This window comes from Rhodamnia argentea, chromosome 2 (assembly GCF_020921035.1).
Source record: "Rhodamnia argentea isolate NSW1041297 chromosome 2, ASM2092103v1, whole genome shotgun sequence".
NCBI classification, from domain to species: Eukaryota; Viridiplantae; Streptophyta; class Magnoliopsida; order Myrtales; family Myrtaceae; genus Rhodamnia; species Rhodamnia argentea.
The window spans coordinates 9,899,925-9,927,182 of NC_063151.1; the positions used below are offsets into that span (position 1 = coordinate 9,899,925).

General features: G+C 40.3%; 2 protein-coding genes across 5 annotated transcripts; both read left to right on the plus strand.

The window, feature by feature from the left end:
• Positions 1-14,641: 14,641 nt before the first annotated feature.
• LOC115738766 (cyclin-dependent kinase B2-1) lies at positions 14,642-16,814 on the plus strand. Its single transcript, XM_030671490.2, has 8 exons — positions 14,642-14,954; positions 15,363-15,504; positions 15,598-15,659; positions 15,754-15,865; positions 15,959-16,052; positions 16,159-16,228; positions 16,344-16,482; positions 16,568-16,814. Exons 1-8 carry the CDS (start codon positions 14,728-14,730, stop codon positions 16,658-16,660), a joined length of 939 nt encoding a protein of 312 aa, XP_030527350.1. The 5' UTR covers positions 14,642-14,727; the 3' UTR covers positions 16,661-16,814.
• A 2,070-nt stretch (positions 16,815-18,884) lies between these two features.
• LOC115738541 (AT-rich interactive domain-containing protein 6) lies at positions 18,885-26,989 on the plus strand. Of its 4 annotated transcripts, none has more exons than XM_048275409.1 (14): positions 18,885-19,198; positions 20,026-20,546; positions 20,631-20,764; positions 20,852-20,891; positions 21,749-21,801; positions 22,055-22,100; positions 23,906-23,998; positions 24,941-25,036; positions 25,159-25,210; positions 25,384-25,456; positions 25,683-25,749; positions 25,846-25,896; positions 26,250-26,342; positions 26,685-26,989. In XM_048275409.1, the coding sequence occupies exons 2-14, from the start codon at positions 20,055-20,057 to the stop codon at positions 26,793-26,795; spliced, it is 1,401 nt and encodes a 466-aa protein (XP_048131366.1). In that variant the 5' UTR covers positions 18,885-19,198; positions 20,026-20,054; the 3' UTR covers positions 26,796-26,989. The 4 variants fall into 4 exon arrangements, with proteins under 4 accessions (XP_048131366.1, XP_048131365.1, XP_030527015.1 ...); XM_048275408.1 differs by having other exon boundaries at positions 18,887-19,198; positions 24,935-25,036; XM_030671155.2 differs by having other exon boundaries at positions 18,889-19,198; positions 20,026-20,537; positions 24,935-25,036.
• The last annotated feature ends 269 nt before the right edge of the window (positions 26,990-27,258 follow it).

Sequence of the window (27,258 nt, forward strand, 5' to 3'; positions counted from 1 at the left end):
AATCGGTCAAATTTACAAATAGATTTTGGGAAGCAAGGGAATCTTCAAATTCAGATACTTTATTTAAATACTTATTTTAAAAATTAGGGGTAATATAGCAACAACAACAACAACAAAGAAGCTAAATCATACACAGCAAAAACACTAATACTTCCAAAATTTCTATCTCCTTGGCCAAAAATCCTAAATCGTGCCGAGCAGCGACACCAACACGTCGGGCTTTTTCCGTGTCGCCCGGACAGTCGGACTTGCCGACGGTATTTCTCCTGAAAATTGCAATGCCTTGAGCGACTTAATGTTTAATTGAACTGTAGATCAACTTTCCCTATATTTGCTGAGTGGGGAATGATTTGATTGATTAGTTCGTAATCTCTAAGGATTAGAGCGAAAACAAACATCATAAGACGAGAGAATTCTGATAGGACGATTTATGGCTGTCCTGGGAAATTAGGTGAAGGGGGTGGTTGGTCCATAAAGGCGATTCGACAGTAGTAGAAAAGCTCGGAAAGACCAATCTTTTACTGCCATTTTCCTTTTCATTTTCTTGTCCCTTTCTCTTATTTTGATTTATTTATTTTTTTCCGACTCTTTGGGGATTTTTCTCTTTCTAATTTAATCTAAAAGTGCTTTGTTTTGCGAAAATAAAAATAATTTGAATAACATTTTCTTTTAGTGATTGAATATTTTCGTTGACGATAATATATTTTCAATCAATTCATTTTTGTCAGCAATAAAAATAATTCTTTTTTATAATACGTATATTTTTCTAAACTATTCTTTTTCCATGAACCCTTAAGTAATCATTATTATCTAAGCAATCTATTGGCTTAGCATCCGCAGTAAACTTTCCTCCAAGTCAAGACCTATTATGTGAGCATTTCTTTTCTTTTTTTCTTTTTTTGGGTGTCGTAAATGTCAATGTGCCTTTTTCTCTTTCGGTGTTCCGAGCTTTATCGAGTTGCAAATTCCAACACCTCATTATACATTCATCCAGAATTGAAATTCCTATCTCACATCACAAATAAATTTCTTATTAGGAAAAATCCCAAGTCGATACCTCGAACTTAAATCTACGGTCCATTATCATTTTCTGGCATCCTATTAAAATGCATGGCGAGCAACCGCAAGACGAATCTGACGTGAGAAATGACAGATCCAACGTGAAGAATCCACATCAAGGATGCATTTTTAGCGGGATAACGTCGAGTAAATTTAAATCGGGAGTATCGGTTGTAATGCGAAATTTAGTTTAGGGTAAATATGTCGTAAGGTGCGCGTTCAAGATTTCGTAACAGACGGCGGAATCCCGATGGGATTAAAAAGAAAAACAAAATTTTTTTGTTTTAGCACGATGTGAAGAGAAATGGCAGAACAACAATAACAAAGGAGCAAGACTTCTATTGAAAGTGGATGGTTGAAAAGTCAGAATGGCTGTTTGTTTTTTTTTTTTTTTCCAACAGTGGGGATGACTAATCCGGAATCTTTCTTAATTAACAAGAAATGACAAAAGCAGCAGACAAAAATCCACCCTCGATCTCCATAATTGATCGCTCATCATTATTTAATTGAAGATAAAAGCAAAAAACTTAATCTACAATCCATCCCTTATCGGCTTATCCTACCACTACCATGCCCATTCAACGTTTTCTTTGCCCATTCCTTTTGTCCTTTTCATGTTGGAGACGGGAAAAGCGACGTCGCTTTGTTCTCTCGGACGCATCGCTTCGCAGGACTACGAGGTTTGGAGCGCGATCGGGTCGTGTTTGGTGCAGTTGAGCACTGGACCGCACGCGCCGCGCCGCTTGCATTTTGGTTGTGGAAAATATGAGCGCGTCACTCTTTCATATGCAATCGACGCATGATTAGTACTTTAAACACGCCAGCCATATGCAAATCCAATATCCCCGATAATGATACATGAGTCTCATGATTCAGATGAACCCCGACGAACAAAATAATAGTTTGTGTTTCTTGATTAAACATAATATTTATAATGATATCTCCTCTCATTAACGTGATATTCACAAAAACTATCCAACAAAACTAAATAATGATTTAGTAACACACGCCAAAAAAAGAAAAGCTAGAAATAAGATATATAAAATTAAAAGAGAAAATCTACATTAAAAGGAGAAATTCCCAAAAAGATAATTTTCAAATTTAAAATCGAACGACAAAAAAAAAGAGTTTGGGACAACCTAGTGACATGATCCCTTCCAGGCTCCAGCTACTAGCAAGGGGTTGCACGACCCTTGTCCGACGACCACTCAAATTAGTTTACGAAGAACAAATAAAGGATTACCATGAACAAATTAGATCCATTACCGAGGGTATTTTAATTACTAGAAATTACTTACTGAAAGTTGATGATTGACCGTGAAGAAGTAAAATTTACTATGTAGCAATAATTTTTACAGACAAATAGATACCGACAGCTGCACTTTACTACACTAGGACTTTCACCAGTAAATGCCAAATTAGGGTTTATTTAATTTGACAAATAATTTTGATGTCGCACTTCATATCTCTCGAAATGAGCAATAACATCTGCGTAGCTCGACTTGGGTTTAAGACAATACATAGTTGTCTTAAATGTCTCATAGTCGCTTCCGGGACCGTCTAAAACACTAAAGACCTTTGTGATTTCATCGATCGGTTTCCCGATCGCGTTTAATTGGTCACAAATCAATTTGAACTCATGCAAATACTCGGTTAAGGGCCTATTACGCTTTTGACAGGATTGAAGCTTACTCCTTAATTCGAATTCTTTGGCCATAGATCTATGAGTAAAGCGATTACACAATCTATTCCATACCTCAGAAGCCGATTCAAGACCGATTGTGAGTCCCAGCACATCCTTAGACACGGTTGAATTTGACCATTGGTGAAACCCAACATATCCTGACTTCTAATGAAGCGAAAAAATTGTGTTTGCCATAGAAGGAAATTTCCTTCGGAAAGTTTGATAGTCACAAAGTTTGAGAGGTTTACATGTATAAGGTACGGGTATTTCGGACTTACGGTTTCGCCATGATTGGGTAGATGAAGAAGAGATGAACTCAAGCAAAAGGATGAAAACAAATTGTAAAATCGGCTCTTAGTATCAGGCTCTAATACCATGAAAAAAAATCGGAGGAATTAAGAAGATAATGATTCGAAGGTAAATTTCTCAAGAGAAGATGTTCTTCATTGAAAGCTATAATATAGCTTCTTTTTCTTCTACAGTACATACTACTATTTACATTAGCCATCCCACATGTCACTCGTTATTTACCCACGATTTTCTCTTGATTTTCAAATCTTCTCTCCACATGTCACTCACGATTTACCCACGATTCCCTCTTGATTTCCTTGATTTTCAAAATCTTCTGTCCATGTTGCTTTTCACCTTGTGAGAAACCAAGACCTCTTCTTGAATTACTAATAACTGCACCTTCCGATGGTTCACCAATATTATTAATCTTATCAGGAGGATCCATGGCTCATTGACGGAGTCGATGTCACGAGCGGCGAAGCCGGAGGGGGGAGGGCGGCGGGTGTCGACCTTAGCCTCAATCCGCTTGGAGGAGGCTCGGCCCATGTCGACAGCATGGAGGACGAGCAGCTAGGTGCGAAAGAGGAGACAAGAGAAAAAAGAATTGGTGAAGGTCCGGGGTGAAGAAGACGAGATCGGTGGGGTTTGTTCGTCGTTGTTACGTTTGTCGCATTGTGTTGACACCTGATTTTTAATCAGCTTTTTTTTAATCAGAATTTTCCCGTTCTGAAATTTAGGTAAAAACTAGAGCCATGGTGGTTGGCCTTCTTCAATTGCCCTTACTTTTAAGAAAATTTGTCTTTCATCTTGCTTGGGGATCTTCAATTTTGCACTCAGTATTCAGTCTCTTAGCTCAGGAGTCTTCTCTCGCGATTGGAGAACTTGTGCTCGGGAGTTTTACATCTCTCGGTTGTCCAGAGAAATTTTGGATTGGACAGCGGGCAATGAGGGCAGAATTGAGACTCAAGTAAAAGTTGGTTATTTTTTTATGAGAAAAGAAAAGTTCAGGGTAAATTGAGACTAGACCTAAAGTTGAGTATTTCTTGAAAAAAAAAAAAAAGAGAGTATAAGGTAGAATTCAAACTAGATCTAAACTTCGATGACAAAAAAAGTTTGCAGTAGAATTGGAATTAAACTAAAATCCAAATTGTTTTTTTTTTTAGAGTAGCAGGCCTTCCTTTCTCAAGAAGATGATGAACACTGAGGACAAAAAGAACAAAGACAAGGGAGAACGGTGGCCGAGCAATGAGGAGCCTCTTTGTCCTTGTGAAGGAGAATACGAACAGTGAAGAGCCTTGGTGCCCTTCTGGTGAAATCTGTCGCGAGCAGTGCCACCAACGTAACAACGACGAAGGAGCCCCATTGAGTTGGGTCTTTCTATGCTCTACCATGGACGGGTACTGTTGATTTATTAGGTCGATGCGTTTCTGACTGCCGCATTTCTCATCAATCTGCTACCATGACCAGTGTTGGGAATGAGTTGTCCGTTTGGTAAGCTCTTTGGTAAAGAACCTGACTATGGGTTTCTTCGAGTCTTCGGGTGTGAGTGCTATCCACACCATAGACCTTGTGGTGCCACAAAGTTCGATCCACGTTCGTTACCCTGTGTTTTTCTTTGGTACAGTCAGAGACATAAAGGTTATCGATGTCTTCATCCGACTACAGGAAGGGTGTATGTAAATCGTCATGTGATAATTAATGAGACGAGATTTTCATTTCCTGATAAATTGCGAACTGTTTTTCCTGGGTATTCACAGTTGTTTCAGACTTGGTTACAAGGGGTGGGATTCTTTACTAGACAATCTGAAACAACATTGAGTGAAGGGCTATGGGATTTCTATTTGATGATAACAGCTCTGGACAACAAAATTATGAGCTGACAAATGAGACAAATGTGCAGCAACCACAGTTGGGTTTACAAGAACCATGCACAGACAGTGAAACACATGAAGAAGCAACAGTCTCTACCTCAAGTGATTTACCAGTTCCATCCACTCAACAACAGTCTACTCCCCCAATGCAAACAAGGTTGAAATGGGGAATAAGGAAGCCCAAACTGAAGTATGTTCTCTCTGTATAGCCCGTGAGATCCCAAAAGAGCCGAAAACAATTAAAGGAGCACTAAGTCACCCGGGTTGACGAAGAGCTATGATAGGAGAATTGGAGGCTCTTGAATTAAATCAAACATGGGAGCTAGTACGAAGATCTTCGGAAATGAATATCGTCGGATGTAAGTGGGGTGTTCAAAGTCAAGTTCGATGCGGAAGGGAACCTTGATAAACTGAAAGCATGATTAGTGGCGAAAGGGTATCATCAAGAGGAAGGCGTTGATTTCACCGAAACTTTCAGTCTTGTGGTTAAACAGGCAACCGTGAGAATTGTCCTCTCCGTGGCAATTGTTGGTTTATCCATCAATTGGATGTGAAGAACGTGTTTCTTCACGGGTCATTGAATGAGATGGTGTTTATGGAACAACAGCCGGGTTTTGTGAGTTCTGCGATGCCTAACTCGGTTTGTTTACTCAAGAAGGCATTATATGGTTTAAAACAAGCTTCGCGAGTTTGGTTCCAAAAATTTAGCAACTTTTTGGTGGAACGGGAATTTTATTGCAGCTCTACCGATCCGTCGTTGTTTATTCTTCACATGTGTCAGCACACCTTGGTATTATTATTATACATTGATGACATTATTTTGACGGGTAGCTCAGCATCTCTACTTCGGGAATTAATGGAAGCTTCAAGCAGAAATTTTTCGATGAAAGATCTCGGAAGACTTCACTATTTTCTCAGTATTGAAGCCAAGTTTACGGGTCTAGACCTATTTCTAACACAATGTAAATATGAGGGTGTTTTGTTGCAGAAAGCAGAAATGCACGACAGAGCCGATTAAGACCCCATTGCCTATCAAAACTCATCCAACGATACAAGACATGAAACCTTTTCATGATCCTCACTCCTTTAGAAGTCTTGCAGGTGGATCTAACGATCACAAGACCGGACATCTCTTATTCAGTAAATCAAATCTGTCAGAAAATGCGTTCTCCTACGAATGGCGATTTCAAACTATTAAAACGGGTGTTGCAGTATGTGAAAGGAACTCAGCAACTTGGGCTTTATCTTCACTCTAATAGAACATTGAATTTATACGAGTATGCGGACTTCGATTGGACTGGTTGTTCTAATATTCGAAGGTCAACGACCGAGTCTTGCACTTTTATTGGGATCGAATATCATTTCATGGTCTGCAAAACGGCAAGTAACAATGTCGAGGTCATCGACCAAGGCTGAATATAAAGCCTTAGCTTCTGCCACGGCTGATCTTACATGGGTTTCTTTTGTATTGAGAGATTTGGGTATTCCGCTCAAGGGTCCGACTTTGCTTTATAGTGATAACCGCTCGCCCATTTCATTGACAGCAAACCCAGTCCTTCATGCAAGGACAATGCATGTAGAGATCGATTTTCATTTCGTTCGAGAGAAAGTCGCTCTCAAGTCACTTGAAGTCCTCTATGTTCCTGCCGCTCATCAAATTGCTGACATATTTACAAAAGCTTTACGGCGGTTTGATCATCGCAGGTTACGATACAAACTGGGACTAGGTTTTCCACCTAATCCCAGTTTGAGGGAGGCTGATAAGATTGATAATATTGGTGAACCATCAGAAGGTGCAGTTAGCAGCAATTCAAGAAGAGGTCTTGATTTCTCACAAGGTGAAGAGCAACATGGAGAGAAGATTTTGGAAATCAAGGAAATCAAGAGGGAATCGTGTAAAGATTTTGGAAATCAAGGAAATCAAGGGGGAATCGTGGGTAAATCATGAGTGACATGTGGAGAGAAGATTTTGGAAATCAAGAGGAAATCGTGGGTAAATCGCGAGTGATATGTGCCATGGCTAATATAAATAGTAATATGTGCCGTAGAAGAAAAAGATGGTGTATTATGGCTTTCAGTGAAGAACATCTTCTCCTGGGAAATTTACCATGGACTCATTATCTTCTTAATTCCTCTGATTTTCTTCACCTCCCCAACAAGAACGACAAGGACAATGAGAAGGACAGTGCTGCCCGCACCTTCTTTGGACCGCCACGCCCCTCGATGGCAACCTTCGATCCCCTTCTCCAAACGGAGCTTCAAGGAGTTGGGTGTGAAGCTGTCGGCGAGGTAGCCGCCGCCCAACACTGATTCCATGAAATTAATACTGGAACATATTGAGCACTTATTTATCTATAATGTTTATTTATTCTTTTAATGAAAACGAAGAAGGGGACTATGTATATAAATATAAATATATATAATATTATATATATATCGGTTGAATAAGGTAATTGACAAATACATTAAATAATTCTAGGCTCCAAGGTGTTGGAGATATGATTTGATTAAATATTATGATATCGATTCTGATTACATACTAATTGATTCAATCAATCCATGATTAATTTGGTAAATTGAGAAAATGAAATCCTGTATATTTTTTCCTTATATTTATTTTCTTGTTAGCATTATAAATAGATCAATGTACTTGTATAGAAATCAAGTCAATACAGTGCATTTTCTTCGTCTTATGCCATGGTATCAGAGCTTTCTTTGCTGGCCTAGCTTCCGCAAAAATTATCTAGATTGCCTTCGGTTAGGTTTCTAACTTGCTGTTGCAAATCATAATCTACAAAACAAACCGAGCAATTTGTGCAGAAATCCACTTTTTCATCAACAATATCAAGGAGAACAATCAAAATTCAAGATCCAATGAAAATCATGTTCCGCACATACCTGCGTTGGAGGGAGATCCCAATTCACCCCGAAACCGGACTTGAGATCAAACCGATCCGACTCAAGGGGAGCTGTCTTCCATCCAAAACTCTACTAGTTCTGTTCAATATCCCGGTCCAACCCCATGGCCACCAGTCCACTAGTTTCCGGTTCGGGGGTATTGGGCCACCGGATCAAACCAATCGTGGATTCAGCACCATCTATCCGGAGAACAAACAGCTTCGGGCTTTTGAGCTCGGCCAAATAGAAGTGAGCCGGTTTCTTCTGTTCTCGGGACCAACCCGAATAGTGGGACGGGCTAGTCGCCTCCTCCGGCGGGTTTAGGGGCAAATCCCGCTCGGGTTTTCAACCCAGTTACCTTCCCTTTACTATTGTAGCCATCGGTAGTCGCTCGGAACCTAGCAACCCACTCTATACGTCACCAGGTGATGGACCAGAGTTGCAACTTATCAACCTACAACTTGTCGGACCGGAAAATAACAGCACCTAGGTTCTGGATTTCCGGTGAAACTTGGTCACGAAAGACAAAAACAGCTTCCTCGACGAAAGCGTGTCCTTTCCAACCGATGACCGACTACGACGACACCGGCGCAAATGCAACTAGCTCGTCCGCACACGCATTAGGAATTCCTTGACTTCCAAGGTCATAGTCGGATGCTCATCGGATTTAGGACAACATTCGCAAGATGTATGGTAACCTTGACCGAGCTAAGCTATTCCCTCTCACACAGGGGTTGTCGGAATTGAAGTAAGGAAACCGGACAATCACCGTTTGCTTCAATCGTCTCACGGCTTTGTGAAACGAGCTCGAGATGTTGAAGAACAACTCGAGGGACCCGATGAAACACTCCAATAATACGGAGCCATAAAAGAGAAAGAGAAGACGACTCGATTCCTACTAATCCTCGGCGAAAGCTATTCACCTTTCTAATAGCAAATCCTCGCCATGGAGCCTATGTCGCCGCTTAGCCGGATCTACCAAGTGGCTGTCCAAGAGGAAAGCCAATGGATGGCCGCAACCGAACATGCATGGGTGGGTGAAGGCGTGACCCTTGCCGCCCTCCCATCTAGCTCGATTCTAGCCGAGCTTCTAGAGCTTGATAAGCAGCTGCCGCAAGGGTGGAAAATGAAGGAAACACTAGTGGGTTCCGCATGAATGACTTGGATCAAAAGTTGAGATCGGGCGGTTATTATTCGACCATAACACGGTCGAATTGAACAACCCCCATCAAGCCACGTCGATGCCCGCTTACAAGTTATCCAAGGGTCCACGGAGTGCTGCATCATCGAGGAAATATAGTGGGCAAAATTTCAAACCCAAAGGTGAATTTTGTGAATATTGCAAACACCCGCACCACACCATTGATACATGTTGGAAACCGCATGGATAGCCGAATGATAAAGAAAAAAAAGGAAATAGAATTTTTCGCTTACCGGATAACAGCACAAAGAATCGATAGGTCATACTAGATAATTACTCAAGATCGGTACCAAAAATATCATGAAAGTTCTGAGTCGATTGAAGATTAGCAACAAGAATACGAGTTTTTCAAGTACTTTTCTTTGGAAGGCGAATTCGGTTTCAATTGATGCATGGATAATTGATTCGGGTGCCGGTGACCACATAATCCGCAACGAACAATTATTTTCTTGTGTACAAAATTGTTCGGCGCAAGTACGTCTCCCAAATGGGAACATCATCTATGTTACCAAGATTAGCACTGTTCATCTCGGTTCGAATATTGTCCTAAAAAATATTCTATATATCCCAGATTTTGAATTTAACCTCCTCTCTGTTTCAAAAGTCTATGAGAATAATTCTTGTCATGTTGTATTCAATTCCGAAAAAAAAAATTATAGACCATTCGACTGGCAAATTGATAGACTTGGGCAACGTTGCACAAGGTTTACATTTCTATATTGGAGATTCTTATTTGTTGAATAAAAGCATTTATTACAATGCAACCACCGTTAATAAAACTCTCCTTTCTCATCAACTTTTGGGTCAAAGTGCGCATTTTCATATCGAAATTGTGCTATGTACCTCTTAGCAAAACAATCTAGGGCATCTTTTCCAATTAGTACTTCTCGAGCTACATGTCCTTTTTCTTTAATCCATATGGATATCGGGGTCCTTATCATATACTAGATCGTGACACATCCCCTTTTTCCTCACGATTGTCTATGATTATACTCGCGCCACTTGGGTTTTTCTTATGCAATCCAAGAGTCAAACCTTTTCTTATCTGTCCAATTTTATTTCTTTGATAAAAAAAAAATCAACTCGACAAGATTGTCCATAAAATTCATACGGACAATGGGCGCGAATTCTTCACTATTGAATGCACATCTTTCCTATCCCCTCACAAGATGCTTCATGAAAGCTCTTGCACTTAGACTCCCCAACAAAATGGGATTGTTGAGCATAACCATAGACATCTCTTAGAAGTGACTCGGGCACTCAAATACCAAGTTTGAATTCCCGAAACCGATTGGTGAAATTGTGTGGTACGGCAGCCTATTTGATTAATCGCATGCCAACATGAATTCTTAATGGGCGAACTCCTTTTGAGATGTTTTATTGAAAACAGCCAAGGATTAATCATTTTGCAGTATTTGACTGTTTATGCTATGCAACGACCGTTGGCCCTCGGGATAAATTGGATCACCGTGCCACTCAATGTATTTTCATGGATATCCTCCTCTACAAAAAGGATATCGTGTCATGAAAATTTCTATATGGCATTTCTTTAGAAGCAGAGACGTGGTTTTTCATGAAGATATATTCCCATTTCGAGAGATGGCATCTTCGTCTTTATCATCCGGCTCATCATCAAATCGTCGGCAATTTCTATCAGAAGAAGACTTATCTATAGCTTCTCAATATATCCTCGTTGCACCTGAATCATCTATGCCAATCATGAGGGACTCTTTACATTAAAAAGTTGAATCGCCAAGTGTTACCACCGAGGACATCGTTCGCCTACTTCATCCGTGGCATCTCTATAATAGTTTACCAATGAGGCCTCTCCACCGGTTCCTAAACAGACAATAGCTGAGCAAACTCGACATTCTAGATGCCATGTTCGCCTCCCACATGGACAAAATACTACATATGTCTTACATTGGGTTCTTTTTTTTTTTTTTTGGTAAGGTCCTACATTGGGTTCTTCGGGTACACAATATCCTAAAACCTCATATGTCTCATTTAGTCGACTATTGCTAGAACATATATGTTGTATTAGTCACATTTCTGAGGAACAGGAACCGTCTTCTTATAATAAAGCAACATGTGATCCTCAATAGCAAAATGCAATGGAGGTTGAACTCAATGCCCTCATGGAGAATTACAAGTGGGATATTGTTTCATTACCCCAAAGCGAAAGACGATTAGCTGCAAATGGGTATGCAAGATTAAATTCAAGGCAAATGGCTCTGTTGAACGATACAATGCTTGTTTGGTTGCTAAGGGATTCACACAACGAGAAACATGAGACTTTCTCCGTAGTCGCCAAAGAGGTAATTGTTTGCTCCTTTTTATCTATTATCGTCGTTCATAATTGGCTACTGCATCAAATGAATTGTTCACGACGCCTTTCTGCATGGGGATATGGATGAAGAAATCTATATGGAGTTTCCTCAAGGTTTATGACGATAGGGGGAGTCTCGAGTATGTCGTCTCCGTAAGTCCATGTACGGGCTTAAACAAGCTTATAGGCAGTGGTATTCCAAGTTCACTATTGCCCTAACAAGTACTGGTTTTCAACACTCCAAAAATGATTACGCTCTCTTCACAAGGAATGAAGGTACTTCATCAATTTATTTGCTAATATACGTTGATGATATACTTATCATGGATATAATGACTTTGATGTTAGAAGATTCAAATAATTTCTACATTTTGCTTTCCATATCAAGGATTTGGGACCTCTCAAATATTTTATTAGCATAGAAATAGCTTGATTGGACAAGGGAATTTATCTTAGTCTACGAAAATTCATCTTGGAGATCGTTTCAGAAGCAAGATTGTCGGGATGTAAGCCAACTTTATACCAATTGAACAAAATGCAAAATTGACAACGCGTGAATATGACGCGGACATCTATCAGAGATCCATTGCTTGAAGATCCATCGAGATATCAACGACTTGTTGAAAAATTAACATATCTCACCATGACAAGACCCGACACATGCTATGTATGCAGATACTCAACCAATTCATGCATAAACCAAAACAGTCTCATATGAATGCGGTAATGAAGATTGTGAAATATTTAAAGGGATGCCCAAGACTTGGTATATTTTTGTCTCGCAACTACAACATGAAGATGATAGCCCATTGCAATACAGATTATGCTACTTGCTCGATGACTAAAAGATCCATCACTGGTTTTTGCATCAAATTAGAAAGATCATTGATCTCATGGAAGACTAAAGGCGCGCATGGCAACACTTATGCTTCAAAAATAAACTTTTGGCTAGAAGTTGATTTTTCTTCTTCTGCTTCCGAATATAAGTTGATTTTTCTACTTTTACTCTAGAAGTTGATTTTTAATCAGAGAAAAGCGTTTAATAATATGATAAAATTTCTGCTTGTGAAATAGAAATTCATTTGACAGCGATTGAAAATTTTTACTTTTAAAACATTATTAATACAAAATCTTTTACGAAAAATTATTATAGGTGGCTGAAAAATTTCTACTTCATTTTTAATTTTTTTAAATTTATTTTTTACTCGTGTAGCCGGAGACGGCGACCCGACGACAAGCGGTGGTTGATGATGGCGAGCGATGGTCGGCAGCAGGTGGCCGGGGCTACTAGCCGTGGTCGCAGAGAGGCGAGGTGATGGTTACGACGGTTGGAGGCGGCGAGCAGCGGTGGTCGACGGAGGTCGACGGTTGGCGGCGACGGTGGAGGGGTGGTTGGAAGAGAGAGGCGCTGAAAATAAAAAGAGATGGAAATGAAAGGGATATTGATGTAGAGAGATTTTTACATTTGAAAGAAAAGTAACTTTTTTAATTTCTGGAATTGGCTAAAAAACAACTTCATAAGTACAAATTTGCTTCATAAGTAGAAATGTAATGTTGCATAACCAAACAGATTTCTTCTTCAGAAGTTGTATCACCAAATGAATTTCTGTTTCAGAAGCACTTCTAGAGCAGAAATTCATTTTCAGAAGTGTTACCATGCACGCTCTAAGAAACAATCAACCATTTCAATATCATCAACCGAATCAGAGTATCGTGCCATGGCAAAAACTATCTACGAAATAGTTTGGATATGGGGTCTACTCTAAGATCTTGGGTAGAAATCGATGGACCAAGCGAATTATTTGTCACAATGATTTAGCGCTCAAACTAGCGGCAAACCCAGTCTTTCATGAAAGAACGAAGCATATTGGAGTTGATTATCATTTCACTCAACACAAGTTTCGAGAAGAGATCCTTGTAACTAGAGGAATAGGAATCGTAGAACAACCTGCAGACATCTTCGCCAAACCACTATGTCAATGGCAACATACATACCTGCTAAGCAAGCTAGGCGTCCTTGACATCTATAGGCCGCTAGCTTGAGGGGGAGTGTTGGAGATATAATTTATTGATGGTTATGATATTGATTTTGATTACGGACTAATTGATTCAGTCAATCCATGATTGATTTGGTAAATCAGGAAATTGTAATTTTGTATTTTTTTTTCCTTATTTGTCTTTCTTATTAGCATTATAAATAGGTCAACGTACGTATATAATCGGATCAATACAATACATTTTCTCCATTTTCTTCGTCTTCCGTGACAAGGTGTGAGCTGTTTATCAATCCATGCATCTTATATACTAGCAAGTCAAAGCAAATTCACTCTTCGACCAAAAAAAGAAATGTAAAAATTCATGCATGGCGCAACCTCTACCCAAAGGGAGTTTTCAATTTACTCGTTCAATTTATTAATGGAGGATTCAGGATTGTATATAATTATCCATATGAAAGCTGAATTTTTTTTCTCCATCGATTATTGCAGCTATTCCAACTTTTTTTTTTTTGGTAGAAATATTCCAACTAATTTAATGAGTTCATCTTTCCAATCAGTGAATTTTTTTTAACCGGTGAAATATGAAGCTCTCTCCACTCTAGGGAGCGTGGACCTTGACTTAACATTCCATGCCAATGAACCACCTGTTCTTTGCGAATTCGATTCTTTAAGTTCAACCGGTCTTACATCATTAACCATATTCGGGACCTAATACCTAAAAGAGAACGTTCGCGACGGGATATTTTATTCGAATCATAATCATTGCTCGTTTGGAGCGAGCCCGTCAATATCACACTCCACACACGTTGCAATGGGATACCGAGAGTAGTGTTCGGGTCACACCACGCCATGACGCGCCATAGACGAATCGGGCTTCAGGTGACCAAACATACACATGACCAAAAGGGCCTCAAATTTCGACACAAAAAGAAAAAAGGGCCTCAAATAATTTGAAGTAAGCCTCGCCCCCACTAGGCCAAGTTGGCCAACTACCAAAGGAAGAAGATCAATACTAGCCGTATTTAGATTAATATACTAAGTTTGGATTGTGTAGTGGTGTGATACATACCTTAGATGGGATCGATTGCATTAAATGCCCATTACGTACCCGTCATTTGATACCCCTAAGTAGTGATGTCCAGCGGACTGAATTGAACAGGCGCTCCACCTGGGCCTACGTGGCATACTGCTCAAATTACGAAATCACCCCCGCAGCTCCAAATCTCAAGTTTTGAATTTCGAAACTTTGGTGCCGTTGCGCTTGCTCCGAATCCCTGTCCTTCAACGGTTATTTATCGTCCTGCTATAACAGATTCCGCCTCCGATTCATCACTCCATTTCTTCCCCTTCACGCACTTGCACAGAGAGAGAGAGAGAGAGAGAGAGAGAGAGAGAGAATGGAGAAACCGGCGACAGCGCTGTCGGCCATGGACGCGTTCGAGAAGCTGGAGAAGGTAGGGGAAGGGACTTACGGGAAGGTGTACAGGGCCCGAGAGAAGGCGACTGGCAAGATCGTCGCCCTCAAGAAGACCCGCCTCCACGAGGACGAGGAGGGCGTCCCCCCCACCACCCTCCGCGAGATCTCCATCCTCCGCATGCTCTCCCGCGACCCTCACATCGTCAGGTCCGTCTTCTTTCAGATCTCTCTTCTTCGTCTCGGACGGAACCAATTTTGTCTGATGGAGTCGATCTTCGATTTGTGCATTCACAGCCTTGATTACACGAAACCTGTGTTGGTTTTGTCGTTTATCGATTTGGTGTTCGATCCCATTGTTCGTTTCTAGGGTTCGAATGACTTTTCGTGCCGTTTCTGGGCTTTTGTATATAATCTGCGTTTTCTTAGGGTTTCGACCTAGGGTTTGATGTGGCTACGCTGTGATTCCATTTGCGAGACCTTTTAAGCTAGGCAAACATACCACGCGCTGTTACAGTAATGTTTACAGCTTGATCCGTGGTCTGAAAGGGACGGGAGAGTCTTGGACCCTTCTCTGTTTCTGCTGGCTTGTTGAGGGGGTTTATGGTTAATCCACAGATTGATGGATGTCAAGCAAAGTCAGAACAAAGAAGGCAAGACGGTACTTTACCTGGTGTTTGAGTACATGGACACTGATTTGAAGAAGTACATCCGCAGTTTCCGCGGTTCTGGAGAGACCATCCCTGTCCACATCGTTAAGGTTGTTGGTACTTGCTTTTGTTTCAAACTTAAAGGTTTCGTCCGAAATTGTCTTTGGAACTAATCACGAGTTCTGATTTTGCTCCTAATTCAGAGTCTGATGTACCAACTCTGCAAGGGTGTGGCTTTCTGCCATGGGCATGGGGTGTTGCACAGGTAGGGAGAATCTTGTCATTTCCATCCAAATGGCCGTGTTTTTTTAGACCATAAAACAGTCATTTATCATTCCCGCAATTGATTCTTTTTCTAGGGACCTTAAGCCTCACAATCTCCTCATGGACAAAAAGACGACGGCTCTTAAAATCGCGGATCTAGGACTTGCCAGAGCATTCACTGTCCCAATAAAAAAATACACTCATGAGGTAAATTGAAAAACCCCTCTTCCTCTTTTCTCTTGATTTTGAGTCACCTCTGTTTTTAGCATTAGCTAATGCGAGTGCTTCTTGTTGTTACAGATATTGACTCTTTGGTATAGAGCTCCTGAAGTTCTTTTGGGGGCTACTCACTATTCAACCGCAGTTGATATGTGGTCTGTCGGCTGTATATTTGGTACCGATTCTCTTTCCTCTTTGTGCTTCTTTGGGCATTTTTAATGTTTTTGTCCACTGAATTGTTTTTGCGATTACTCAGTGTTTATTGATGACATGAATTGCAGCTGAGTTGGTCACCAATCAAGCACTCTTCCCTGGAGATTCTGAACTGCAACAGCTCCTACACATTTTCAGGTTAGCTAGGATAATCCATCCTAATTGTGCTCTTTGTTAAAGCTGTTTGACATGACTTCCCTTTCTTAGCCAAAAGAAAAAAAGGAACATTGTTCATACTTGTTATTGTGCGCAGACTGTTGGGTACTCCAAATGAAAAGGTGTGGCCAGGGGTTAGCAGTTTGTTGAACTGGCATGAGTATCCACAGTGGAAACCTCAAAGCTTGACCACCGTGGTTCCTAATCTGGACAAGGATGGGTTGGATCTGCTTTCTGTAAGTTGACACTACTTATGCGTTCAACTAGTGAAATAATTAATGGCACAGTTAACTGATAACTGAAATTTGATATCTTCTGCAGCATATGCTGCATTATGAGCCCTCAAGGAGGATTTCTGCGAAGGCGGCCATGGAACATCCTTACTTCAATGACGTCAACAAGACTTGCCTATGAGACTGCGCAAAGTGTAGATTAGGAATCGGGATTTGGAATTTCAGTGAACTAAAAAGATATGTGTACTGGAAACTAATTGCTTGCCTCAAGCATGACCTTTTGTGCACCATGTGCTTTGTCAATTAAATGTCTTTTCTAGGTGGATTGATGCCAATCTTAAGTAGTGGTTCATGCATCCGCGCACTTATATTTATCTCAATCTGTGTTGATCGATGGTTTCAAGTACGTTTTGATAAGATGACCGTTCTTTTTTAATGACACCGGCTGCAAGCATTTTTCACCAGCTTCAGGAGATGAAGTAATGACTGTCCTTCGAGCACGGGGGGCACTGGTGGTTATACGAGAAGAGATCCTTTGGCCAGAATAGAAGTTGTTCTCCGCTTTGGTTCGGCTAGATGATCAACTAAATGAGCCAAAATATTCAGCAATTCTAGCACAAGTAACAAATAGACAACTTCTCGAATACACGGCGTGCGCAAAATAAAAAGTGAAAGGGATAGAGAAATGCTGCTAATCTATAGCAATTCGGCTCTAAATTGGTGCGCCTACTCCTTTTTGAATCCTCTGGAGAGTTGTATCCGATCTTCTTCTAGCCAAAAGCTTGACTAGAAGAAGATTTGGAGTCCAACTCTTCGTGTACCGCCAATATTGCAAAGATACACCTTCTCTCAATAATATCTCACCCTAATACCAAATTATTCACTCTAATATTCGATTACAGAATGATTGCGAGGGAGTGTTTGCTTGGGATGTATTCGTGGATCCGTTTCACTCAGACAAGAGATTGTCTTTTTTTTTTTTTTAATACTAATCAAGGTTTGTTTAGCCGTTTAAAAACGGCTAATTATTTGGACCATTATCCCTTTCTGCCGTCCGCTCGAGCTCCTGCAGTCGCCCGCACATTGGCCAGCGTAGATTGAGCTCTTCCGCGCAAATATCCTGCTGCCCGGACCATTAATTACCTTTCCGAAATTCGCAAACACGTGGACGTGATACTTGAAATAAATAACAAATATATCGTAAGGTGATTTTGGAAGCATCAAAACTAATTTGGGGTCAACGATTATTTTACTATCCTCATAAATCGGGGAAAAAATTTCAAATAAGGGCCTCAAGTCGCTTCATTTTTTTAAATAAAGGCATGACGTTGGCCTGGTTTCAAAGAAGCGTCTCAAGTACTCTTATTGTCTTAAAAAAGAGTTTGAAATTATCATTATTTCAAATAAGGGCATGAAGTGATCATATCAATAGCAAAACAGGGCCTAACTCATCATTAAGGAGGGACATTTTCATCATTTTAGTCATTTTCTTTATTTTACTTTAAAAAAAAAAATAACAGATACGGGTGGGAGAGGGTCGCCCTCCCGCCCGTGGCGGCCACCCCAACCCCGATGGGACGGCAACGACAGCCGTCGAGGTCGTCGGCGCCTTGGCGAGGGCCGGCGACCTCGCCGACCAGAGGCGATGGCCTAGTGGCCTCACTAGAGCCGAGAGAGGGTCGCGACCCTCTCCTAGATCCGAGCGAGAGTCGCCGGCCCTCTCCTAGTTCCGGGGGACGAGCGGCAACCCTCGGATGTACCGGCGTGGTTGTATAATAGTTTTTGGGTGACAATTATGCTAACAGTCTATTTTGAACCATAAAAAATCATAATTAATTAAAAATTATTGTGAGGTTCATTATTTTAAAATTTTATGACCGACAATATCTTGTTATTCTTACAATCACTCAAAGATTATCATGTTAGCAAAATCCTATAACCGATTTTTTCCAATCTAATCTGGTTGTTAGTCTTGTACCAAAAAGAAAACATCATAAATTAACATTCCTAAAACAGCCTACTATCAAATTCTTTAATAAATGCAGATATCCTAGAACAGGACATTTCTATTTTTCCTGTACAGGCGCCGAGAAAAATATTTTTTTGTAAATGCTCAAACAGGTTTCTAATTAACTAAGACATTTAATAGCCGTTTAATGGGGGATTACATTTAATTAAATGCCTGAAGATTTCGTACTTTTCTCGGCTCTAATGATGTTATAAATCCTTGTTTTCCGCATAAAATGTTTACCACGAAAACTTCGAATTACTAAAAAATCGCCGTGGCCGCGCGGTTGATCGGCGATCCGCGGTGCGGAGATTCGAATCCTCGGAAGGACTTTTCGGTAATTCCGCTCCGTACGGTGAGTCCAGGTGTCGAGTTTTGCCGAGTCAATCGGCACTGTTCCTGAAACTCTAAAATCGCTTCGCTCAGCTCAGCTCAGTCTCTCTCTCTCTCTCTCTCTCTTTCTCTCGCCGTGGTGACTGAAATCTCTCTCTGCCTCGGCGGAAACTAGACTCCAATTGAGCTCGCGCTCTTCTCTACTTCGCTCTCGCCTGCTGTTCGAACCCCGACTCTCCGGTGCCAGGTTCCGTCTCGGTATCATTCCGGATTTGCTGAATAGATCCTTCCCCGACGCCGTTCGTGTTTTGCCTCACGCCATCTTCTTTCGAGGCAAGTGCTCTGAGTTCTTCGAGCTTCGCTGGCGAGGGCGTTCAGGTTCCAGCAGTCGCTCTTATGTCTTTTTCACTTGGTGATTGCGTAGATATGGTGGGGCTGTAGGTAGACACAGTTGGCTAGGTGAAGGGGTTGCCCGGTGTGCGAAGATCCTTAGTTTTTGATAAAATGCCTTGTATGAATCCGTTTTAGATCGTTTTCCAGGCACTTTTCGGGCTTTCGTGTGGGGAAGAGGAGTGGGGGATGGGGGGATTGGAGCACTATTTAGTTCTCTTTGAAGAAACGCGAGAGTACATGAATAACTGCTATGAGTGTGAGATATTTATTTTCCTGATAATGACAAGCCTTGGACACGTGGTTTGGTTTCCAAATATGGCTCTGATCATGACGAGTTTGATTGTCTGAGTATACGCGTTAAATGGTGATAGTTAGACACATATCAGATGTCCATGGATGGTTCCATGCCCAGGACTGCTAATGGGTAGATTCATTTCAGTTTCTGTGTGGAGCTGACTCTGATCAGCTTCAGCATAATTTTCTCGGCTTGTTATCTAATTAAACCTTTAAGGCGTAGTTTAGAATATGTCTTGAACAGAAAGTAAGGTATACCCTTTGCAAAAGGTGTAATTTGCATTTGGCTTAGAGAAGGTAAAGGAGGAATATTTTTGTTTGATTTGACTGAAATCTGCGTGGGCTTTTTAATTTTGCTGCTCTTCTTGCAAGATGACTTATCTTTACCCTTTCGTCATGATAGATTGGAAGTATCTGTGACATTTAAGTTACCTATTTTGCGAATAAACCCGAATTTGTATTTCGTTCTTTGTTCATTAGTTTAGTTGTGCGGCATAATAACACGCCTTACATTATAGACTGAGTACAATAAAAAGAAGAAGAAGAGATGGACGTCGCTGAGAAGCCAGCAGAGATTTCGCCAGATGAGTCTGTTGCCAACCTTGTTGATGCCAGCATAGAGCAACAAGAGTCATCCCTTGTGACAGAGGATAAAGAGGATAAAAAACATAGCACGAATGGGCAAGTGGATGTTCTGGAGACGGACAATGACAAGACTCTTACATTACCAAGTGATATCCCGATGAAAGAAAGTCAGGAAATGCCTGAGAAGGCTGATGATGAAGTTGCTGCTGCTAATGGTGCTAAGGAAATCATCGGGTCTCTAGATGAAAACCAGGAAAATAAGAACGAGGGCATAACAAGTGACCAAAACCGGAATCAGTCAGAAATTTCCAAAAAACTTCACCATGAGGAAGTAGTGACTCCAAAAGCTGAGGAAGTAGTGACTCCAAAAGCTGAGGAAGTAGCAACTGCAAAAGCTGAGGCTGAGAGCACGAGAAATTCTAACAATTGGTTGATTGATCCCAAGGTATTTCAGGTCAAACCAGACAGAGCTATTAAACCTACTTGTTTTTAGTCTAGACGGAGAGAGCTGGTTTTATTTACTTGATTAAAACTACAGATGGGAATTGCGGATGCATCCGGGACTGTGGAGGAGCAAGCGGCATTTATGAAGGAACTGGAAAGGTTTCACAAGGACAGGGCCTTGGAATTTAAACCACCTAAGTTTTATGGAGAGCCACTGAATTGTCTGAAGTTAGTGCATTTGCTTTTTTGTTGAAGCGAGTTTATAAGCTTGCCTTTCTGAGTGCCTAATAGCTGTATCCATTTTTCTTGGAGTAGGTTATGGAGAGCTGTCATTAAACTTGGTGGCTATGACGTGGTGCGTAAGTTTTCCTATAATTTTTTTTTCTGTTTTATGTCGATACATTCTTTTAATTTCTTGTGTTGAGCTCTGTATTCTGTTTACCCATGTCTTTGGATGCTATGAGTTCGAACAATATTACGTGGCTGAAGAAGTAAGGACATGAAGATCAAAATTCTAGTGGGATGGCTCTTGCATGATTTAGTTAAGAATGGAAATGGATGTGGATGTTCAGTCAGTCCTTCTGCTAGTGGGACTAAATCATGAGTCTGACTAAACCAGCTTTCAAAGCGAATGACACACAAAGTGCTCCACATAGCTATATCTTTTGTAAGGCTTCAATATGCTATATTTCCCAATGCGACGTAAATATAACGGTCTTGTTGTAGATAGGTCTACATAATCCGAGTATGATGCCCATTCGTTAATCGTTTTGTCACTGAAAAGTTGGAGATATAAATGGCATGGAAAGTAATATGGCTAAGAATGCTATCAGTTCTGCAATACGGAATAACAAAATCTATTTGGAGATTGGGGATATGAGCCTTGTATGAAAAAAAAGGTATTTTATTGGGGCCCACAAACTTTTTTTGTTTTCACACTGGAGAACTTTTTGTTTGCATCCTTTCATTTGGTGGTTGTCATTTGCCCATAAGGATCGCATATTTTATAGATTTTTTCTTCTTTTTGCATGTGAATGTTATCATGCTATAGTAAGATTCCGTATCATATAGCATCTTTGAACATTTAGTTCTTTGATGGCTTTCTTCCACTTTGATAAAGCAATGACAGGATCAATTACTCCTTGATAGTTTTCAATAGTAGTTGTGTGGCAACATCTGACTTACCTGCTGCCACGGGATGGGTTTTTGTAGGTGACTGGATCCAAGTTGTGGCGTATAGTAGGAGAGTCTTTCCATCCCCCAAAGTAAGAGTACCATCTAATCCACTAATTAACTGTTTCTCAGGAGATCTCACTTAGTTGATATAATCGAGTTAAATTGCCTCAGGTAATATGCATACAAGACTGTTACTAGCAGCATAAACGACTTCTGTGCCTTTGCAATTTGATTTTTGTCAGATTTCTTGCTCACACTTCCATGTTTAATCTTGTAGTTTGCATGGCAAGGCATATTGTTTCTCACACATTCATGTCCAATTTAATGATATCTCTCTCTCAGGACCTGCACAACAATCTCTTGGACATTTCGAATTTTCTATGAGAAGGTAATGCTCTAATCAGTTTTTGGGTCTCGTTTGCTTTGCAAGATGGTTTAGAAAGGGAAATTAAATGGCATGCTTCCAGTCCTGCAATAACCGAGTTATTAGTGGAAACTTCTACGGTGAGCCGTCATTTATCCATTAGAATCAGAAAATTCCTTCTGTGGACCCACATGATGAAGAGCTATAGTTTCTTTCAACGTGTGAGTGCGCTTTGCATGAAAATCTAGTCGTCATGTTAAAATGCATATTTTTCAGTGTTCTTATGGTAGAAATCAATGGCTTCGGCTTATTTAAGCTTAACCCGTATATTGGATTAATTTCATGCCACAGGGCCAGCTCCTGTTCTCAAATGTTATACCAGTTAAATATCTTTCATGTGTCTCTCGATATCAACTTACGCGATTAAGATATTTTAAGGGACATGTTCTCCTGTATCCTTGTACGTCCTTATCCGATGAACGACATAGGACAGTAGACACAATTAATTATCCAGTTACTATGTTCTCTTGTATCCTTGCACGTCCTTGCACGTCCTTCTGTGGACCCACATGATGAAGAGCTATAGTTTCTTTCAACATGTGAGTGCGCTTTGCATGAAAATCTAGTCATAATGGTAAAATGCATATTTTTTTCAGTGTTCTTAATAGTAGAAATCAATGGCTTTGGCTCATTTAAGCTTAACCCGTATATTAGATTAATTTCATGCCACAGGGCCAGTTCCTGTTCTCAAATGTTATACCAGTTAAATATCTTTCACGTGTCTCTTGATATCAACTTACGCTATTAAGATATTTTAAGGGACATGTTCTCTTGTATCCTGTACGTTCTTATCCGATGAACGACATAGGACAGTAGACACAATTAATTATCCAGTTACTATGTTCTCTTGTACGTCCTTCTGTGGACCCACATGATGAAGAGCTATAGTTTCTTTCAACGTGTGAGTGCGCTTTGCATGAAAATCTAGTTGTCATGGTAAAATGCATATTTTTTTCAGTGTTCTTATAGTAGAAATCAATGGCTTCGGCTCATTTAAGCTTAACCTGTATATTAGATTAATTTCATGCCACAGGGCCAGCTCCTGTTCTCAAATGTTATACCAGTTAAATATCTTTCACGTGTCTCTTGATATCAACTTACGCTATTAAGATATTTTAGGGACATGTTCTCTTGTATCCTGTACGTTCTTATCCGATGAACGACATAGGACAGTAGACACAATTAATTATCCAGTTACTATGTTCTCTTGTACGTCCTTGTACGTCCTTCTGTGGACCCACATGATGAAGAGCTATAGTTTCTTTCAACGTGTGAGTGCGCTTTGCATGAAACTCTAGTCGTCATGGTAAAGTGCATATTTTTTCAGTGTTCTTATAGTAGAAATCAATGGCTTCGGCTCATTTAAGCTTTACCCGTATATTAGATTAATTTTATGCCACAGAGCCAGCTCCTGTTCTCAAATGTTGTACCAGTTAAATATCTTTCACGTGTCTCTTGATATCAACTTACGCGATTGAGATATTTTAAGGGACATGTTCTCTTGTATCCTTGTACGTCCTTATCTGATGAACGACATAGGACTGTAGACACAATTAATTATCCAGTTACTATGTTCTATTATCCATCCACCCCTCTTTTGATATTCTTAAAAATAGCTAATGGTCTTATACCGCCATGTTCAACTTTATTGGTTGTTTAAACTTTTGTAAACACCTAAGTGTCTTCACCCTTTAGGAATGAGTTCTTATGATGTCTCTATTCTTGATGATTGCAAGTGTCCACCTTCTAACGTTATTTGGTTAGTACAGGCTCTTTTGGAATATGAAAGGCATAAAACACAGACTGGTGCACTCCAATTACCTGTTGCCCCCATCCTGCAACCTACAAGCATTGAAAAGGAGGTATATGTTTTATCTTTGACTTATGTTCCTCCACTAAATTTTAATGGATCTTGATGATTTGGACTTCTTCATTTGGTGTACATTTTCTTCTATCACTTGCTTGGCCGGTAGTTGACGTGGGATTGTAATAGATTTGAGAAAATCCCTGTGATGTTTGAGAAGGCCATATGGCTGATAAAAGGTCCTAAGTTCTAGAGTATTAGTCGGGTGGATTTTCTCAATAGTGGAGATGCTTATGTCTTTCCAAGTTTTAATTAAATGGAAGACGTCGAATCTTAATTCCTATCGAAATCCGATTCTGTTGAGTCTCTTCTGAATCTGGCTAAAAGGTTCAAGTGTCCTCTACTCATTCTTGTCCCATTTATAGTAAACGCCACCTGGTTAGTTTAGATTGACAGGTGATAAGCCTGACCAGCTGTTGCCTGTGTAAGAATGGTTCTCAGTAACTGTAGATCAAGAGGTTCAATCTGATCAGACTTAAGCCCAATTCAGGGATCGAGAGGTCAAACTGGCTGGTCAGTTTCATTTCCACAATAATGTTTAGGTGGAGAGAGTTGTGTTCATATGTAGTTCGCTGGGTTAACAAGGGACCAGTTTTAACTTCATAACTGCATACTCGAGTGTATTTGGGCCAAAATGCGCAGTCTTTACTTTAGTTAAACCTTTAGAAAGTGGACTAATTTCATTTTGGTGCCATTAGCACAGTAAAACTCTTCGTGTTGTGTGATGTGCTAAGACAATTATTTTATGGGATTGGGGACTTATAATTGCTCACTTGATCTTGAGTTAAAACTTTGATTAGGGCACTTTTGACTTCTTGCTTTTAAAGCAGAAGGCTGATTGGTAAAGTGAGTGCCGATTAGAACACTGATTAGCTTGAAATCTGTTCTGATGGCAATCATCTACTTTTTCTCCTCCCTTATTCTGAAATTTCAGGCACAGGCAAACCAAGCTGCAGGGTCAAACCGGGCACGTAGAAATGCTGCATCGCGTGCTATGAAGGGTTGGCAATCTCACCGCTATCTTGAACATGGCGAGGTTAGCGAGCCTGTTGCTATAGCTTACAGCAATTATTTCCTGCAATATGTTCCTTTTTTTTTTAAAATCCAGCACAGAAAGATACTTGTTTGTTATTAATCTTTATTAATGTCCTTTTATAGGACAAAAATTTTGCCTCTACAGCAAAGCGTGAAAGGAATCTCAAAAGCATAGGTATACTTTCCTTAATATCTTTCCTTTTCAAACATCCATGATCATGCAAGTGCCATTATTATGATGTGTATCACATATTGTGCAACATATGTCTCCCTGAAGTTCTCTCCTTTTAAATAAATATGTGATGCCAGCATATGTTTATGTTGTATCTCTATCATCCACGGAGACAGGTTTACCTAGAGATAAGTCAGCAACTAATGTGGAGCATGGGGAGAGAGCTGTTCATCACGAGGCAGATAAGCAGTTCCGTTTACTTTCCCTTGTCCTCTATTTTGTCTCATTATAACGATCCTCCTGTTCATCATGTGCAATATTAGTCTGATGAGGTATGGTTAGACTTTTTTACCTCAAATGGAGCCTTTAATGCTTATAGGTTCCTTAGGACACAGAGGAGGAATGGAACTGATTGAGCTGAAGGCCTCCTGATATGTGTGGTTTCTAAAAGCTTTTAATGATTTCCTTTTGCTAGGATTATGACGAGTGTCGTTGATGTTGGACCTCCTGCGGATTGGGTGAAGATCAGTGTTCGGGAAGCTGTATGTTTTTCCTTTCTTAGAGGCTTGTGCCAACTCTTGAATTATAGTTCATCTGAGACCAGTTCAGTATATATTGAATGCTTCTCCTGTTTGCAGAAAGATTGCTTCGAAGTATATGCTCTGGTCCCGGGCCTTTTGCGTGAAGAAGTAAGAACTCCAGGAACTCTTGTCTGATCAACTAGCAGTATCATATGAAAAGTTTACTTTGGATAAGTCATAGTCACAATTACTGAGACAAGGGCACACGAAAGGAAGTAACTGTCCTTTGTTGTGTCTTGTGTTGCATCATGTTTTCACTTCTTGCTCTTGTTTATGATGATATAAGAGAAGCCATAAGACAGCACCTAATGGGGCACCTCATAAAATTCGTTTTATGCCTTCTAATTGGACTTCGTTTCATTTTGAACATGCTCACACTTGCAATTCTCTAGATGAGGCTGATTGTAAACTTTAAGCAGATGTTTGTTTTTGTGGTTAACCTTCTCATTTTGTCTACTCAGGTGCGAGTTCAGTCAGATCCAGCTGGACGTCTAGTTATAACAGGTCAACCAGAACAGCTCGAGAATCCTTGGGGCATCACACCCTTTAAGAAGGTGTTCTATCGAATCCTCAAAGTCGAGACTAACCAAACTAAATGAGATAATGAATGCTCTACAAAGTTCTCGGTTTTTCATTTTTGAAAGATATATTGCGGGCGAGGGTGTTCTTGTTTGGGTCTTTACCTTTCATCACTGGGGATCTAGCTCCTTAGACCAATGGATTCGAACCATATGAGGCACCAATGTGTCCATGTCAAATTAATAGATGCAATACCGACAGGCAGTAGAATATATACATTTTTTGTGGGATACAGAGAAAAGCATTCGCGCCATGAACTGCCTAGAATTACCATAGAGAACTTGAATTTCAGAAACTAATGGAATTGTGATTTTCAGGTTGTGAGCTTACCGTCAAGAATCGATCCACTGCAGACATCAGCCGTCGTTAGCCTTCATGGCAGACTCTTTGTACGCGTACCCTTCGAACAAGGATCAGCTTTAACTTGATATATGATATTTAAGTTGTGTCATTTGTTATTTGCTTGAAGGGCTGTCTCAGAGCAGATTGAGGATGAATGTCAGTTTCACATTGACTCTCCTCATTCTTCAGAAGGGAAGAAAAATGAGGATCCTTTTAATGATCTGAAAATGTACCTAGCGTTACATGCAAGCTATATCTACTTTAATTTCGCGCCCTGCAACTACGAAGATGTCATGAGCTAATTCCACATCTGATACGTGGAATGATTTCTTTGATATTAAGGTCTTGTCAGCGAGTAATCTCGGGCCATTCGTTAAGCATATCTAATAAGAAAATATTCCATTTTCAAACTGACTGGTGCATTGGAACGCACTTTTATGTCTGTATTTGGTTGCTTGATATGTTCCTCCGCGGCACTTTTAAACAATCCGGATGTAGGGGAAAAAGTGCATATTCGGCCCCTAAATTTGCATTTGTTTTTCTAACTCG